The sequence below is a fragment of the Patiria miniata genome, unplaced genomic scaffold (assembly GCF_015706575.1).
Source record: "Patiria miniata isolate m_02_andy unplaced genomic scaffold, ASM1570657v1 HiC_scaffold_3, whole genome shotgun sequence".
NCBI classification, from domain to species: Eukaryota; Metazoa; Echinodermata; class Asteroidea; order Valvatida; family Asterinidae; genus Patiria; species Patiria miniata.
The window spans coordinates 12008322-12026670 of NW_024037069.1; the positions used below are offsets into that span (position 1 = coordinate 12008322).

The 18349-nt window shown below is 43.2% G+C and overlaps 1 protein-coding gene across 1 annotated transcript; it reads right to left on the minus strand.

The window, feature by feature from the left end:
• Positions 1-1559: 1559 nt before the first annotated feature.
• Positions 1560-18103, minus strand: LOC119738806 (cytochrome P450 2U1-like). The gene is made up of 4 exons (XM_038213766.1): positions 17764-18103; positions 4416-4540; positions 2835-3800; positions 1560-2161 (listed from the first exon to the last, which is right to left on the minus strand). The coding sequence occupies exons 1-4, from the start codon at positions 18045-18047 to the stop codon at positions 1983-1985; spliced, it is 1554 nt and encodes a 517-aa protein (XP_038069694.1). The 5' UTR covers positions 18048-18103; the 3' UTR covers positions 1560-1982.
• Between the last annotated feature and the right edge of the window lie 246 nt (positions 18104-18349).

Genomic DNA, 18349 nt, shown 5'->3' on the forward strand with positions numbered 1-18349 from the left:
CGATTTAACAATCATGTTTCATACACTTGTATACACACCGGTGAACTAATGCTCAAATTAACGGAACTCTTCTCTGCATGCTAGTCGGAAGGGGGAAAAAACTCTTCAAAAAAGTGCATCAGCTCACAGAGCCTCCCGTCCTCGTAATTGTTTGCATCCCACGAAATGTAAAGAAATGAGGAACGGCCCTGATGGTGCTGATAGCGAGTCCCACTTTGCTTCTTATCTCCTTTATAAACTCTGATTCACGGCAGCAACTCTCTTGGAATATTCTTGGAATTATCCTACAACAAATTAATATCGACGATTTATTCCCTTGCTATTTTTTCAGCCATAAAATCACTTCTCAAAGAATTAAAGTCTGTGATTAATAAGAATTCATGGTGGCGACCATGCCATTCTCCTTCCCATTTTATTTTTGGATGTAGTAGCGGCATGTATGATTACGCCCCTTCCCAATAAACACAACGGAATTCAGCCGGACCACAATTTCCACGCTCTCTCGCAGAACTCGCTCAGCTAACACTGACTATACACGACCATAATAGAGTCTGCTTGAGCATAGCGCGAAGACTTTAAAGAAGCCAAAAAAATCATAAAACTAAATCAGCCAAAGAATGGTCTATCGATCCCGGCAAAGTAGCAAAATACAATGCCCCCTTTTCCATTTGCTTATAATATTATATAATGTGACAGTGCATATTGGCTTGATAAGATTGTAACACTTTAACTTTAAAAAACAGTTTTCGGAACTCACGCCGCGACGAATTGATTCTGTTTTTACCCAAGACACCACATACAAAAACAAACGCTGTTTTAAAGCATAGCCAGACACCAGAATATTCCTAATTTGCATATGTGTGCAAGATTTTTGAACATGCAAATGATCCAATACCAGGGTATCGAGAGAGCAGGTAGTGGTGGGGGCAAACTGCTCGACACCATGGGAACGAGGTTGCAATAATACAGATTTAATTACTGCAACTGCATACTTTTCACATCCTCCGTACTGACATTTGTATCCTTGTGGAGACATTTCTTTGTTCTCGTGTACTAACATTTTTGAGTTTGAAAGTACAGTTTCAAAATGCTCCTATTTTTACCAGAATAAATGTCCTTGGCTAAAATTCGGACATAATATCCCTTTTCTAAAACTCTACCATTTGCGACAAATCAACATACCTTGAAAATTGCTGGTTTTTGAGTAAAATCCATAATCTATTTCGTGTCTATAGAAATTGCCATGTGGATATGTATACAATCTTTTGTTCCCTCATATTGTGTGCATGTCTCCAGAGGGCACGGTGTATCAGATAACTGTGACAGATGGCTTGTTGGACCATCTAGTTTCCTCTACACGCAAGTGCACTGACGCGCAAAGTAAGAAAAATTGCCGAGTAACGTTAATTATTTTACGCAAAGTCATCGCACCGGTCGCGATTATTAGTTTGCAATGCGTTTCCAGAGGTTTTCTTATTGTTATTAACCTGTTTTCCCGATATATTGTTTTGTCCCAAATTTCGCAACCTTTCCTACTCATTCAACAATGTCCCCTGAAATTCATTTCTGAACTGCCGAAATGTTCTTGTTTATTCGATTTAACAATCATGTTTCATACACTTTTGAATGCTCCAACAGAACACAATGGAGACTAAACTCTACTTCCTCAACCTCTTACATTAAACACATGATCATACCTTACAAACAAAATAAATAAGCAAAAGGACAAGATCCTCTCCTTTTTTTGTACAGTAATTAATTTGATTTCATAAACCAGATAATATTGTTTCGTTTTCTATCGCACGAAATTAATTTTTTTTTTAAAGCCAAAATCCTCATTCCTCACCCAATTCAAAATATGAGGTTATATAAATTCCAAGTTCTTGACTGTACACCTGTAAATTGGCTCGCTTAAGAATTAATGGCAAATCGGTTCTAAAATGGACTTGAGTTTTCATGGCTTCGCTGAGGTTTTTTCCAAGCTATTCCCTTGGCTCTGCTACGACACGATAGTCCTCCGGAAAGACTTCAAGAAACTTGGCTTCCAACTTGGGTTTCGGGTCGCTCTCCGAGAGCTTGAACTTGAAGTTCTGCAAGAGTGTGATGTAGAACAGGAAGAACTCCTTCATGGCCAACTGTTCCCCGATACAGCGTCTTCGTCCTGTTAATAGGACATAACAGAAATGAAGATTACTAAAAACAACGTTACGCCATTCGCTCTTTTCACGCTCCGCCATAGGCATGCAGAGCCTCGATCTGTCAATTTTACACAATAAAATTCAGTGATCTGAAACCCCCGACATGGAAATCACTGAACCGGCTATAGTCATTGTGTAAAACTGCCAGATCGAGGCTGTGCATGCCTATGGCGGAAGCGTGAAAAGAGCGAATTCAAGAATACGTATGGACCTAAATGCATCTCACATAATGCAGTTGTAACGTTTATCATTTTAACTACACCGATGTTAACAATGGCTGGGACGTAAAGCGTTGAGATGAAGTGGGTTAGTGAATGTAGATTGAAGTTTATTTTACTTAAAATCTTTACCATTTTGTTGAATACCTCTAGCATCCCTCAATAAAAAGACGCTGATTAAAGGAGAGCACAACTATAAAAGGGCTCACAATGCTAAACCGTATCCAAGCAACCACAGGTTGAAACTCCGCTTGAATCTATTTTTTTTTCACACACTAAATTAATTTATTCTAGTCCACCTAGTTACCCTTCTGTTTTATTTGATGATTTGTATAAAAGTCAAGAACCATGCCTTTGAAAAACACTCAGTCCTAAGTGTAAAGAGAAAGTACTTGAAAACAACTAAAAAAGTACCAACCTATTGAGAAGGGTATGAGGTATTCTGGTTTGCTGATGCGGCCTTGCTCGTCGATAAACCTCTCGGGTCTGAAGTCTTCTGGATCACCCCAGAGCTCCGGATCAAAGTGGACCGAATAGATGTTAGGAATGACCGAGGTATCTTTGGGAATCTTGTAGCCTAGGACATCAACATCAGCTGCCGTAAAGTGAGCTATCCAGAGCCAGAAATTGGTATCCATGCGAAGGGTTTCCAGGATAACAGCCTCCGTGTACGGCATCTTCTCTTTGTCATTCTGCGAAGGCGGCCGGTCCCCGATGACGTCTTGGATCTCCTGGAAGACGCGCTGCTGCACCTCGGCATGAAAAGCAGTGGCCAGAATCAAGAAGAGGAATAGACCCGTTGTCGTGTCTCCTTGGTCCAAAATAAAGAAGACAAGCATCCACTGAAGGTTCTCCTCTTTGAAGCCTCTGGAAAGATCACTGTTGGGGTCACCTTTAGCCATCTCAATCAGGCACTCGTCCAGCATGTCACGAGGGTTGTCTGGATCTAGAGTGACCCTGTGCCTGTCGATGTGATTCTTAATGAATCCTAACAAGTCCTCCGTATTCCTCTTGCCCTGCTTCAATCGAGAGCCCAGACCGAACCTGTGTAGGAATGGGAGGAGCGGCTCCACGTCATACATGTTAAAGATCGGCGTGAACCAGTTCCTGATAATATTCAGTATCTTGGAAAACTCTCTATCGTCTTCCTCGTAGGTGGCGCTGAAGATCATGGAGAAGGTCACGTTCAGGAAACAGAGGCTAACTGGATTGCCAAGAAAACACGGCTGACCGTTTCTCTTCTTGATGAGCTCGACTAGGTGGTTAGCCTCTCGATGAATGAGGGGTTGTGCTGCAGAAGTACCGTAACCAAAATGGCGGACGGTCCTCATCATGTACTTCTTCTCCCGTTTCCAAGAGTTGGTGTAAGACTCGAAGAAAATACCTAATACACGAAGAGAGAGATTCGTTTTACGACATGGTTTTTTGTATTGAACATTCTGCATAAATTAATACAACTTTGTAGGACTATTTCGGACTATTGAACATTCTGACTATAAATTCGGACTATCGAACCTTCGGACAAAATAAGGAGCATTCGGATTATGGAACCTTCGGACATTAATGAACCGTCGGATTTTCGAACCTTCGGACTATCACATCAAAAGTTCAGATAAATGTACCTTATCTCATTTTCGGACTAATGTAAACCCATGTACGGTCATCCCAGCAGATGGGATTTCTGGGGCGCTTGCATTGTTGTCCTTTTATCCCTTTTCCTTAGAATTTCATTTCTGGGATACCGTTTTTCTAAGGGTGAGTAGTTGGGTAGCATTGTTCCCTAAATTTCTCTTTGTATGAGTACCTCAAAAGTAGCAGGGGTAAGTACGGGAAATTGTGAGTTCGGACTATCGAACCTTTGGATTAATAAACCTCAGGGCTATCGAACCATCGGACTATCGAGAATACACGTTGATTTCAGAACAGATAGGCAAGACGAGAGTGTAAAAAAAGGCCTGTAGTTTAATTTCACCTTGTATGGTTTGAAATCAGCACTCACCAACACTTTTGCGGTTCTTGTTGATATATTTGAACGGCCAATCAGGAGGGCGGTTAGATATGAGCTCAGACTGCCTGATGAGACCGTCCTTTATTGCCTTATAGCTGTTCAGGATCAGGACTTTCCTGGAAGGAGTTCAAACAGCTAGGTGTTCAACCAACTGATTTTAACAAGAGGTGTTAAAGGTTAAAATGACTTACAGGTAAACTGGAAAGGTAAAACGTGCAAGAAAAAAGTATAACACATGTTAACTTGAACTAAATAACCCTTTTAACCTGAGCTCTATAACAACAAGTACCAAGTGGTACAACCCACGGCGGCCGGGTAACGTGTGAAGACGGCTTACGGCACCGTCCGTGCACCCGGGCCGTACGGTACTATGGAGTACAAAAAACGAAAACGAATGGGGCGTGACCTAATATGCAAAAATATGCAAATAAGACGCACGCGCATCAGTGTTTGCAAAACCGGTCTTCGAATGAAAAGCTGCAATACTCGAGATGCATGAATACAATATATTGCCAGGCAAGTGTGTATTTGCCTGCAATCGGGGACCCCCTATTGTCCCACTTTTGTTTCCTCTAACTTTTTAGGAAGACCTCCCATATGTTTTGTACACGATCAAAAATTAGGGACCTTCGGGAAATTGGGGACCCTATTGTCCTCAATTATTGTTCAACGTCCCCTTTTATATTGAATGCAGAAAAAAACTCAAGTAAAGTGTCCACCAACCAACCCACACAAGTGTGTAACTGCCTGCAATAAGGGACCCCCCCCCCTTTTGTCCCTCTTTTGTTTATACTTCAACTTTTTAGGAAGACCTCCTATATGTTTTGTACACATCGCCAAATTAGGAACCTTCGTGAATTGGGGACCCTATTGTCCTCTATTGTTCAACGTCCACTATTGAATGCAGAAACAAACTCACCCACCCACCAACCGAAAAAAGAGACTTAATCACGGGCGTCGCATCAGGGGGAGGAGGGTGTAATCAAGCTACCAGGATTTGGCTCTTTGGGTGTGGCCGTTTCTTCCACACCTTGTACTTCACGTGTTCGTGCTCAAGGCTTGGACAGTTCAGCTCTCCATTGAAGACACAGTGCCGGCCGTGTGTCACGCCACCCCTCCATGGCTTAACCGGCCTCCTGTTTTCTCTTCAATTCACCGAGATTTCATTCAGTCATCATTTACGTAAAGAATCGGCCGAACGTATAATAGAATAATCTGATATTTCAGCATCAAAAACAGTTGACTGAATATGGGATTCGTCAAAGATGGTGTAATGTATGGTATAGTTTGTATAAAATTAGAGTCAACACTCCAAAACGACTCTTTCAATATAAAGCACGTACATTTTTCGTATCTCTAACATCATTATTTGTCATTATTAACTCATTATTAATTTTTTTGCGGTAGAAAATGCGATTTTCTTACATTGTTTTTTTTTGAGGGTTCACATTTGAATCAGAAAACCCCTGAACTAAAAAGTGTATAACGATTTCAATGATGTCACGGCAATTGGTTAGAGAAGCATGGAACGTTTCAAGTGCATCGTCGTGAAACACTAAAAAAGAAGTGTCTCAATTTTTTCTAACATTTCAGAGAAATGGACATTTGAAGAAAAACATAATGCCATTGCATCATGGGCCCTTTTGAAGATTATTGTGCAGTGTAGGCCTATATAATTATATGTGTCCGTATACGGAGCAGGACCACTAAAACTCAATTGTTTTCGTCCATTGATTCCTAATTGATTGGAGTGACCATGCATGACCACTGAGTGAGGTGGTCAGCAGGTCACCACTCACCGACCGTCAACAGAGCCCTTGCTTCATGGTCTGGCCGCCACCTGAAGGCCAGTTCACAATAGGTCAAAACGCAACCTTGATCAATACGTGACTGGTCCACACTGCGTCAATAAAACCCGAGTCTTACATTGCGGATTGGGAAACATGCTGAACAAAATCAGCTGACTTTACTTACTCCCAGCAACAACATTTTCAAGAAAAGTTCAGTAAGGTTGAGATCCCTCATATGCAGTAGTCCACAATTCAAGTTTATGATCTGAAATTCGTTCGAATCTGAATTGTTTCAAAAGTTTGATAGAAAGATTTCTGTTTTCTTGGACACTGTCACACCCAGAAGTGGATCAAGCAATTTTGATTTAACTTAGGCCTAGACTGGCACATGCCCGTGGCCCCGGGATCTACAGGGGAGATTTTGGGGTCCAAAGCCCCCTCGATATTTGGCCACAAACATCAACATCACAAACATTCAGAAAACATGGCAAATGTTTGAAACCTGCAAATGCCTGCATTTTAGGCCACGATTCCTAACTTATCTAGCTGGAGTTACCCAGCCCGAAATTTTATCATTGGGTTGTCATTTAGGGCTGGAGGAAGTTGTTAACCCAAACCAGCAGCATTGGCAGGTCCAAAAAAATTTTTTGAAGATGTCCAATTTTGTCCCAGTTACACACTAACTTCAACTGGAATTCACCCAAACCTTGCCTGGAATAACCACTATACAGGTCCTTGAAGTAAAAAACAATCCACGATGAAAATTCAGCCTACAATTGCAGTGAAAAACCGACAACCGTGCGGTCGTGATGATGCCCGCAGTTTGTTTGTGCACAAACTAAGCGCCCTCGTTTACCATGCACAACACAGCGAACCACCAGTCACCCTTGCCAACTGCACGCTGCAATGCGGCATGGCGCTGAAGCGCGCACCCGACGACTGTTTGTCAGCCAACTTCGGCTGCCGTTCTACCTATCTGCCGCGATGCAAGTGAAGCCAGCCTCGACTCCATGGGCGCGTGCGCGTTCCTTACACTAACCCCTGGCCCTGATGATGACGTAAATGATGCTGATTGGCTATTCACAGCATACTGCGCGCACATTTCGAAGATTGCACGCCCTGCGCGCCCCTAATGTGCTCGCGTGCTTTGCACGTACCGTCATGTACGAAAAAAAAAGTCACGATGCCTGTACGATATGGATTATAGCAGCCTCGTGTTTCGCTAAAAAAGCCCCTGTATCTTCGGTTGTAAAGGGCCGAAAATGGTACGTACATTTGATACAAATCTTTGCTAAATAAGGCAACGTCCAAAAGTTATGTTTGAAAAGATTGGTTCTTCAAAATCACAACTTTTAACATTTTAAAGATGGCGTTGGCACGTAAAACGGATAAACTGCAGCCTAATTATAATGTGCCATATTTTGACACATTTAAATTACACAATTCCAGGGGTTAAGATCGCGCAAGGCATGATGGGAAACAACATGGCGCAGCAAGATCGTACCCATGGGGAACAAGGTTGAAGTGAAGCCTCACAGTGCAGCAGTAGTGCATCAAACAGTCGTCGGCTGCGCGCTTCAGCGCCATGCCACGTCGCACCATGCAGATTTGGCAAGTGTGACTGGGTGGTTCGCTGTGTTGTGCATGGTATATCGACAGCGCTTTGTTTGTGCACAAACTGCGAGCATCATCATGACCGCACGGTTGTCGGTTATGCCTCCTTATATTCACTGCAATTGTAGGCTGAATTTTCATCGTGGATCATTTTTTTACTTCAAGGACCTGTATAGTGGTTATTCCAGGCAAGGTTTTGGTGAATTCCAGTTGAACTTAGTGTGTAACTGGGGCAAAATTGCACATTTTCGGAAAAAAAAAAAATTGGACCTGCCAATGCTGCTGGTTTTGGTGAACATGTCCTCCAGCCCTCTCCAGCCCTAAATGACAACCCAATGATAAAATTTAGGGCTGGGTAACTCCAGCTATAACTAGAGCTAATGTGCTTCCCGAAGCACGGATATCAGCCTAAATTGCCGTTTTATCGGTTTGTTTGAATCCTGACTCGCACTGACCACAAGCTGCGCTAAATGTGGCTGAGATCGGCAAAAGAATGTAAGAGAAAAAAACTATGAATATTTGAAACAGTAGCTAATGCCTGTAGATTAACCCATAAAAACACTCAAAAATTCAGTACAGCATTAGTGTTATTTATTGGCCTCCGTACTCTTGAATCCACGGCAGAGTACTTGGCTGAACACATTACACAGGTGGCACTACTACTGCTGTAATAGACCAAAAGTATGCAGTGTCAAGGCCGCATAGCAGTTAAGTGCAAAGTCTGTGGAGAGTGTGGCACTGTATGTCACACAACATCCACAGTATCGTGGTGGTTTGAAACCTTCCCAGAATTCCTATGTGTTTATATTGTTTTTTACATGCGTTTGAAAAATGAAAAACTTGAAATAACTCAACAACCAAATAAGTCAGGAATATGAAATTTAGGAATTAGAGATAAAAAAATACACTGAACAGGGCTGCAAAGATTTAAAATGTAAAACAGTTTTTGAATTTTGTTTCATAAAAAGACCCCTACTGACCAATAGGTGACCACTGGCCAAATTCTGTGAACAAGTTTTGTGAGGCTTGGTCTAAAGATACAACTGACCAAGTTTGACATCAATTGGGTCAAGACTGTGGGAGAAGAAGCATTTGGTAAAAATTCATTAAATGACCTCTAGTGCCCCTTTAATGACCAGTGGCCGGATTTTACGAACATGTCTAGGTAGGGCATGTGACAAGGTTTAATTTGGCCAAGTTTGTTTGAAATCAGCTGAATAGTTTAGGAGTTATGGCCATTTTATATTGGTCACGTGACCGTTTGCCCGAAGAAAGAAAGAAAGAAAGAAAGAAAGAACTAGAGCTAATGTGCTTCCCGAAGCACGGATATTAGCCTACATTGCCGTTTTATCGGTTTGTTTGAATCCTGACTCGCACTGACCAAAGCTGCGCTAAATGTGGCTGAGATCGGCAAAAGAATGTAAGAGAAAAAACTATGAATATTTGACATTAAGACCGCCGATATATTACAAAAAATAGCCATAAAGACAACTCATGAAACAGTAGTTAATGCCCGTAGATTAATCCATAAAAACACTCAAAAGTTCACCACAGCAATAGTACTCTTTAATCCACAGTGGAGTATCTGGCTGAACACATTACACAGGTGGCACTACTGCTGTAACAGACCAAAAGTATGCAGTGTCAAGGCCACATAGCGGTTAAGTGCAAAGTCTGTGGAGAGTGTGGCACTGTATGTCACACAACATCCACAGTATCGTGGTGGTTTGAAACCTTCCCAGAATTCCTATGTGTTTATATTGTTTTTTACATGCGTTTGAAAAATGAAAAACTTGAAATAACTCAACAACCAAATATGTCAGGAATATGAAATTTGAGAATTAGAGATAAAAAAATACACTGAACAGGGCTGCAAAGATTTAAATTGTAAAACAGTTTTTGAATTTTGTTTCATAAAAAGACCCCTACTGACCAATAGGTGACCACTGGCCAAATTCTGTGAACAGCTTTTGTGAGGCTTGGTCTAAAGATACAACTGACCAAGTTTTACATCAATTGGGTCAAGACTGTGGGAGAAGAAGCATTTTGTAAATATTCATTAAATTACCTCTAGTGCCCCTTTAATGACCAGTGGCCGGATTTTACGAACATGTCTAGGTAGGGCATGTGACAAGGTTTAATTTGGCCAAGTTTGTTTGAAATCGGCTGAATAGTTTAGGAGTTATGGCCATTTTTATATTGGTCACGTGACCGTTTGCCCGAAGAAAGAAAGAAAGAAAGAAAGAACTAGAGCTAATGTGCTTCCCGAAGCACGGATATCAGCCTAAATTGCCGTTTTATCGGGTTTTTTTTAATCCTGACTCGTACTGATCACAAGCTGCGCTAAATGTGGCTGAGATCAGCAAAAGAATGTAAGAGAAAAAAACTATGAATATTTGATATTAAGACCGCCGAAACATTACAAAAAATAGCCGTAAAGACAACACATGAAACAGTAGTTAATGCCCGTAGATTAATCCATAAAAACACTCAAAAATTCACCACAGCAATAGTGTTATTTATTGGCCTCCGTACTCTTTAATCCACGGTGGAGTATCTGGCTGAACACATATCTTTACACAGGTGGCACTGCTGCTATAACAGACCAAACGTATGCAGTATCAATACAACATCCACAGTATCGTGGTGGTTTAAAACCTTCCCAGAATTCCTATGTGTTTATATTGTTTTTTATGTGTGTTTGAAAAATGAAAAACTTGAAATAACTCAACAACAAAATAAGTCAGGAATATGAAATTTGAGAATTAGAGATAAAAAAAATACACTGAACAGGGCTGCAAAGATTTAAAATGTAAAACAGCTTTTTATTTTTTTTCATAAAATGACCCCTACTGACCAATAGGTGACCACTGGCCAAATTCTGTGAACAAATTGTGTGAGGCTTGGTCTAAAGAAACAACTGACCAAGGTTTACATCAATTGGGTTAAGACTGTGGGAGAAGAAGCATTTTGTAAATATTCATTAAATGACCTCTACTGCCCCTTTAATGACCAGTGGCCGGATTTTACGAACATGGCTAGGTAGGGCATGTGACAAGGTTTAATTTGGCCAAGTTTGTTTGAAATCGGCTGAATGGTTTAGGAGTTATGGCCATTTTTATATTGGTCACGTGACCGTTTGCCCGAAGAAAGAAAGAAAGAAAGAAATCGGACGATCACAGTATACCAGCGTGCTTCGCACGGCTGATATAAAGAAAGAAAGACTTTGACTTTTCAAATGAAAACTTTATTTCAATTGAAAACATATCCAAAACAACTATATACAAAGCAACTAAAACAATTACAAATAAAAGATTTGTATACTAAAGTAAATAATAAACAGTAACAAAATTATCCAAAACACAATTATTTTAAAGACGAACATTTATCTTTGTAAAGTAAACACGAAAAAGTAATTGAAAACTAAAAGAAATTATCATTATTATCATTAAGGAAACAGGCAAGAAAATCGGGAAAATCCAAGCAACCAGCGAGCAGAGCAAACAACAGGTCGAAACACAAGCCCAAGCGAAGCGCCGGCACCACGTGACGCCGCCGCGGCACACCTATTAGCTGTGTACTACTGCCAAACCGGCAAACCGCGGCGACGAAACACAAGCACCAGCACTCCGCCCGAGCCCGCACACCAACCCCGCCACTCCGCCCGCCGGCTACTCAACCTCTCCCGTCTTCTTGAAAACAAAATCTATTAAAGACAACCAAAAAAACAAAACAGAAAATTCTTTAGAAGTAATTTAGTTGGAAGGTGGGATCAACAAAAACAAATTGTACAAAAACTATGAGAACAATCAAGACAGATATTAACGCACAGAAAAAGATCATTATATCCAAACAAGATAACAACAAGATCAATGACAAGAATGTAAAAAGAAAATACACAGACATCAAATGCAAACAACAAAATGTAAACGAGAACAAAACAAGAAAATACATGATCAATAAACTGAAGTAATTTTCACCCAAAAGTAAATTATAAACAAACAAGTGCAAAAAAGAATCTTGCAAAAATGACAGAACTATATAGAGGAATAAGACAATATCAATTATACAATAGAAAACAAATGAACAGAAAAAAAGTACGCAACGAAATGCATAGAAGCATCTGTGAAACTTAAAACAGTATTCAAGGGGGAGGGTAAGGAGGGGGAGGGTAAGGAGAGGGAGAGGAGAAAGGAGTGGGGTCACCGGCATCTCTGGTGTGGGCATGTTACACGCCCACTACCGGTAAGCCCTGGGTGGGAAAAATAGGGTCGTCGAGGTGGGCTGTGCAAAAAGCACAACGTCCCGCTTTTGGGTCGGCGGGACAACCCACGCAACGGCGATCCTGGGAAGGGGAGGGGATGTATTTACAAAGGAAGAGGAAGCAAAGAAAATAGTGATCAGATCAACCACGTTATCTTATTGCCGGCTACAGTAAAGAGAGAATCGTTAATGTACCATTTTTTGAGAAATAGATCAAGGGATGAGTTTAACCGGTGGTAGTGATATTCGATGAGGATTTTAGATTTTAGACGATGAGACCAGACGAGAAGAGGATCGGAAAAGGTAGTAGAGCGATAGGACCAGTAGATTACATTTTTTAGGCTGACGATGAGGAAATTAGCGAGTTTGACCGCGTCCCGGTCCCGACTCCTGGCGTTTGGGATCAGGATCCAGTAGAGGTCAAAGTTGAGACGGAGATCCGGAAGAAGACGGGACAGCAAGGCGTGTAGAAGGTTGAGGGCCGGTTGGATGGCAGAGCACAGGATGAAGAGGTGGATGACAGTTCCTTCCTCTCCACACCATCCGCAGGACGGGGAGATATCCGGGTTGAGGTGATGAAGAACAGGGAGAGAAGGCAGGAAGTTATGAAGAAGTCGAAACTGGACGTCGCCTTCTTTCTTGGAAGTGGGAAGCTTGTAGATTTGAGTCCAGGGGATGGAGAAGTCAGAGTTATTGAAGAAACCGATGCGATGCCAGTGAGTGATTGTAGTAAGAGGGTGGCAGTTGACGGAAACGTTGAAGATATCGTAAAGGGTCTTGGAGGATAGCGAGAGTCCGTTGAGGTCGGGAGCGATGAAAAAGGGGATCGGATTATCCGGAAAGCAGGGGACGGTGCGGAGAGGAGTCGGAGGAGCTAGCAGACCACAGGAGCCGATGAGAGACGGAAAAGACGAGCGGAGGGCGAGACGCAGGCGGCGAAGCAATCTGTCAATGAGGCGGAGGGAGGGACGACGGAAACTGCACGGGGCGAAGGGTAAATCTTCGGCTTCCAGCCAGCGACCGGTGGAGGGATGAAGAAGATGACGGACGATCCTGATCCCGCACGAGAGGAGTCGAGAACAGGTGTTCCCATCGTCAACCGCGTGTTCGAGGAGAGTGCTATTGATAGGGATGTTGATAACATGACTGATCTGATCCGATGGTATTTCGATTCGAGCTCCGGATGCCTTCCAAGCACGCAGAAGCTCGCCGTAGAGTGGAGGAATGCTGATATAGAATTTGGGATCGAGATCAAGTTGAAAGAGTTGGAAATCAAAGTCGAGTTTTTTGTAACGACGGAGAAAGTAGCTAACCATGGTGTAGGCAGGATGAGGACACAGACCGAGAAAGCGTTGGATAGTGGACATTCTGTAAGCGAGCATGCGTGCTTGGAGGCATGCAAGACCGAGTCCGCCTCTGTCGGGTCTCTGATAGAGAATTTGTTTTTTGAGATAATGTCTCTTCCCGGACCAGACGAAGTCGACCAGCAGTTCCTGGAGTTCGCTCAGGACATTTTCGGGTGGGGAAAGAACGGCCAAGATATGAAAGAGTTTAGAAGCAGCGAGTTGATTGGCCACGAGAATTTTACCTTTAAAGGATAGGGTCGAAGAGAGACGTTTCCACTGAGACAGAGTTTTGTGAAGTTTTTCTTTGCAGATGGCCCAGTTTTGTTTAAGGAAATCGTGGGTGTTTCCCAAGCGAACTCCAAGAAAGGTAAGACCTTGACTGTTCCACTGAAAATTCAGGGGCCGGTCGACTCGTCCGGTCCACGAACCGACCCACAGCCCCTGGGATTTTTGAGTATTTAAACTTGCAGCAGAGGCTCTACTGAAAATAGCATAGGTTTGCTCAATTATTTTAAAACCGTTGTCGGAGGTAACAAAGAGAGAGATATCATCGGCATACGCCGAGACCGAAACGTATTTATCGGTGCCGGGAAGAAGAAAACTATGTTGATTCAGATTATTACGGAGTTTGTTAAGAAAAGGCTCTATGGCAATGGAGTAGAGAAGGCCCGAGAGCGGGCACCCTTGACGGATGCCCTTGTCGAAGGTGAAGGGTGCAGTTAAAGAGCCGCACACCTTCACCAGGCTCTCGGCACCATTATACAAGAGATTAATATATGATATAAAAGCGTCTCCAAAACCCATGGCTCTCATAGTATTAAACAGATAACCGTGGTCAACGCTGTCAAAAGCTTTCTTTTGATCCAAGTTGACTACGGCCAAAGGAACATCATTGAAATTACAGAAATTTATGATATCTCTAATGAGAGAAATATTGTCATAAATTGTCCTACCAGGAGCGCAGTAACACTGGTCTTGGTGGACTACATTGCCAATAAATTGTTTTAAACGATTGGCAAGCAACTTGGCAAAGATTTTGTAGTCGGTGTTCAGGAGGGAAACCGGACGCCAGTTGGCTATGTCGGAAAGATCTCCTTTTTTTGGAATGAGCGTGATGACAGCTCGACGGAAAGAATGCGGAAGAATTCCGGTGCTACAGGCGTGAGAAAAAACGGAGAATAAATCGTCTTTGAAGAGAGGCCAGAAGGCTTGAACAAATTCAGAGGTGAGACCGTCTAGGCCGGGAGTTTTATTTTTGCCAAGTTGCTTAACCGCAGCATCGAGTTCTTCCAGACTGGGAGGAACATCAAGATCCTCCGAGTCGACTGAATCGAGTCTAGGCACATCATTTAAAATGTGCTCTAGGGCGCCCTCGTCAGTCTGAGGTCGGCTGTACAAGTTTTGATAAAAATCACGCACGTGTTTTTTAATCTGTGCAGGATCGTCCGTGAGATCGCCGGAAGCAAGGCGAATACTGGAAAAAGATTTAGACTGAGAACGAGACTTTTCAAGATTGAAGAAGTAGGACGAACATGTGTCGACCTCATTGACATGTTGAAAACGGGCCCTGACGAGGGCACCCCGAACTTCATTGTTAAGAATTTTATTCAATTCATCTCTTTGTTCATCAAGAATGCGTTTAGTATCTTCGTTAAAGTCTGGCGCAGACAGAAGGTTTTCAATAGTTTTGTTAATCCTGAGCAGGGCGTCACGTTTTTCTTTGGCGATTTTCGACCCGTACATTTGGGTGAGGGTTTTTATTTGGATCTTGCCAAAATCCCACCACGCGCAAATGTCGGGAAATTCGTTTTGTCTCTCCCTCCAGCCAGTCCAGAAATCTGCAATCAGTTCTCTGTAGGCCTGATCGTCTAAGAGAGAGTTATTAAAATGCCAATAGGCGCTTCCTTTACAGTTAGAGGAGGGAAGCTTAATAGTGACGGTCACAGCCGAATGGTCAGACAAAGAACAGGGAAGAATTTTACACAATGAGACGGAGGACAAAAGAGCAGTGGGGAGATAAAAGCGGTCAAGTCTGGCTTTTGAAACGCCATACTGGCTGAAGGGGTTAGCTCTGTACCAGGTGTACTTTTTTTCCTCGGGGTTCCGTCTGCGCCAGACGTCGTACAAAGAAAGTTTGTTCAGAATGTTTTTGAGAGCCACGGAAATTCTGGGACGACGCTCGGTCGGCATATTTAAACGATCCAACTCGGGATCAAAAGTACAATTAAAGTCACCTCCGACTATAATGACACCGTCACTGAGGGGGTCACTGTGTTTGTAAATGCAGTCGATGGCTTTTAAGGCTTCACTATCAGATTGAGGGATAAGAATATTGTAGAGATAAAAATGACGTCATTATGCGAGATTTTAGTATAAGTAGCATAGCCATCGTAAATGGAGGAAGATTCAAGAATGGAAAAGTTATTTCTAACAAGAGTAGTGACCCCGGATCCGCGCGAGGGGCTGGGATTACAAATCGGAGTATAACTAGGCCAGGAACTCCAGGAAGAAAAATGATCGTTTAAATTGCAGGTTTCCTGGAGAAAAATGATGTCCGGTTTATTACAAAGCGTATCAACATATGTGTGAAGAGAGGCGTGTTTGACCGAGGAGGAACAGCCTCTCGCGTTTAAAGTCATCAGTGACAGTGTCATTACAAAAATAAAATGAGTGAGTTGAGCAGAAACCATAGTGAAATAGAGGGAAATAAATCAGACATCTAGATTTTTGATGAGTTTGTAGATCCTCTGTTGCAAGTTTCGTTTAAGCAGAGGGCTATTTTTCAGGGGTTTTAGTTGAGCAGCAAGACCTGGGATGTTTGAGGTGAATTTCCGCGCGACAAGTTCAGGTTTTTTGCTGGATTTAACCGCTTTGAGAAATGCCAGGAGTTCGTCAGGTTTGAGAGGTCCTTTGCAAGTGGGAAGACCCGCAGAGCCGAAAGGATCATCGTCGGCCTGCGAGTCCTCCCACAGCGTGGAGTCCGTGTCAGTGCCGTCAGCCGTGGAGGCGGGCGTGGAGGGGGCGGGCGTGGAGGGGGTGGGAGAAACGGCATCTAGGGCCTGGGATACAGTGGGAGACGAGACTTGCATCGGAGAGATGACTTTCCTGGCAATTTTGCGAACGGGAGAGGGGGATTTGAGGGGGACGAGGCGGGGGGTCTCGTCAACAGGATTGGAGGGGGGAGATTTTTTGCGTTTGGTTATTTCCGAGAAGAGTTTTTGGGGGGATGCTTGGGATCTGATTTACCACGTACAAAAACCGGGGGTGGGTTGAGAGGGTTGTCCGGGTGGGTCTGATGGTTGGAGGGTTGCTTTTTGCATGCCCGACTGATATGGCCGAACTCTCCACAGTTAAAGCACCGCACGGACTCAGTTGAAAGAAACACACGGTAATTTACTCCGTTGTGGGAGAAGTTGATGTGATCCGGGGGTGTAATATTGTCATTGATCAGAACCTGAACGTGTCGCCGGAAAGACATTATGTGACTGAGTTCTTTATTTTTGAAACCCAGGGGAATGGGGCGGATCTGGGACACGACTTTACAGAATGACGAGAGATTATTAACCAGGATGGAATTAGGGATTTCAGGGTATACATTAGATAAAGTGATTCGGGTAGTAGGACGGATGAGGGGAGTCAGCTCAAGGAAAGAACCGTCATGGTCGAGACCACGTTGAACAGCGTCCACGACGGCCTCCCTCGAGCTGAGATAGATAGCAATACGACCATTTGAAATACGAGAAGCAGAGATGATATCTTTGGCAGGGTGGACATTAGTGAACGAATCGATGTAGGATTGTATGGACACAGTGTCTGTAGCACGGAAAGTAACACCATTGTTCCTGGTGACGTTCTTGAATGGCTCGTCACCAGGAACAATGGGCTTGCTAGGAGCGGACGCCCCTACGGTTGACTGCCCCTGAATAGCGGGCCCTGCCTGGCTAGCCATGGCGGCTAGTCAGACAGTGCATCAAGCTAAACAGGGACGAACGAAAAATGAATCTGAAAATATAATAAAATGAAAACACCTGAGAGGCTAGAAACGGTCTTGCAAGATGTATCGGCAATACAAAGTACAGTGGTAAAGAAATAATAATCAAACAAAGTCTAAAATACACAAAAACACCTACTTACTCCGGAGCTCGAACGTTGTACGTGTGAAAGAAAGAAAGAAAGAAAGAAAGAAAGAAAGAAAGAAAGAAAGAAACTGGACGATCACAGTATATCAGCGTGCTCCGCACGGCTGATATAACTTACCTATACTACTTCTACTAGCCTAGCCCATGGAGAAATAAAACACATAGGAGTATTGGCCCTAGTACTTACTTTCCCAAGTACAAAGTCAGCGTGAACATATCTGGATGGTACTGCTTTCCAATCCTGGTGATATTGGCATTAGTCTGTCCAGAGTTTGGAGCGATCAGCAGTGAATTACCGACCAATGGCCAGCCCCGAGGCCCGGGTGGCCAGGTGTATTTGCTCCAGTACGTCAGTCGCCGCCATATCAGTGTCGTGACCAGGAAAGTCACGACCGCACATAGGAGAAAAGGCACAGTAGAAATGTAGATGGCGTTTGTCAAAACGGAGATGACTTTGTCCGCGATAGCCATGTTGGAAGAGTGTTGATGGTCCACCGCTGTTTTCCTGTTTTAAGGGCGACGCGCTTTAGGTTTGTGCGCACTCGCGCATGTCCGTGCTTTAGTCAGTTGCCGTGTCACGCGTAGCTGCTCTATTTTCTCGTCCACACAACTGACAGCAACGCGAGGCCAGCGAACGATGGCCGTGAAAAGGGCTTCAAAAAATTCGCAATTCTCATGGCAAACCACAACCGATCCAAACAAAGTTGTTTTAGGTAAACGAGAAACGAGAGACCACTGATCATATAAAATGTCTAGATCTGACATTTCTATAT

Excerpts from the sequence above, each read along its gene's own strand:
- LOC119738806 (XM_038213766.1), bottom strand. The coding sequence starts at position 18,047 with ATGGCTATCGCGGACAAAGTCATCTCCGTTTTGACAAACGCCATCTAC. Across the intron at positions 4,541-17,763 it reads CTGACTTTGTACTTGGGAAA|GAAAGTCCTGATCCTGAACA; the intron begins GTAAGTACTAGG and ends AACTCCTTCCAG. Across the intron at positions 3,801-4,415 it reads CAAGAACCGCAAAAGTGTTG|GTATTTTCTTCGAGTCTTAC; the intron begins GTGAGTGCTGAT and ends TTCGTGTATTAG.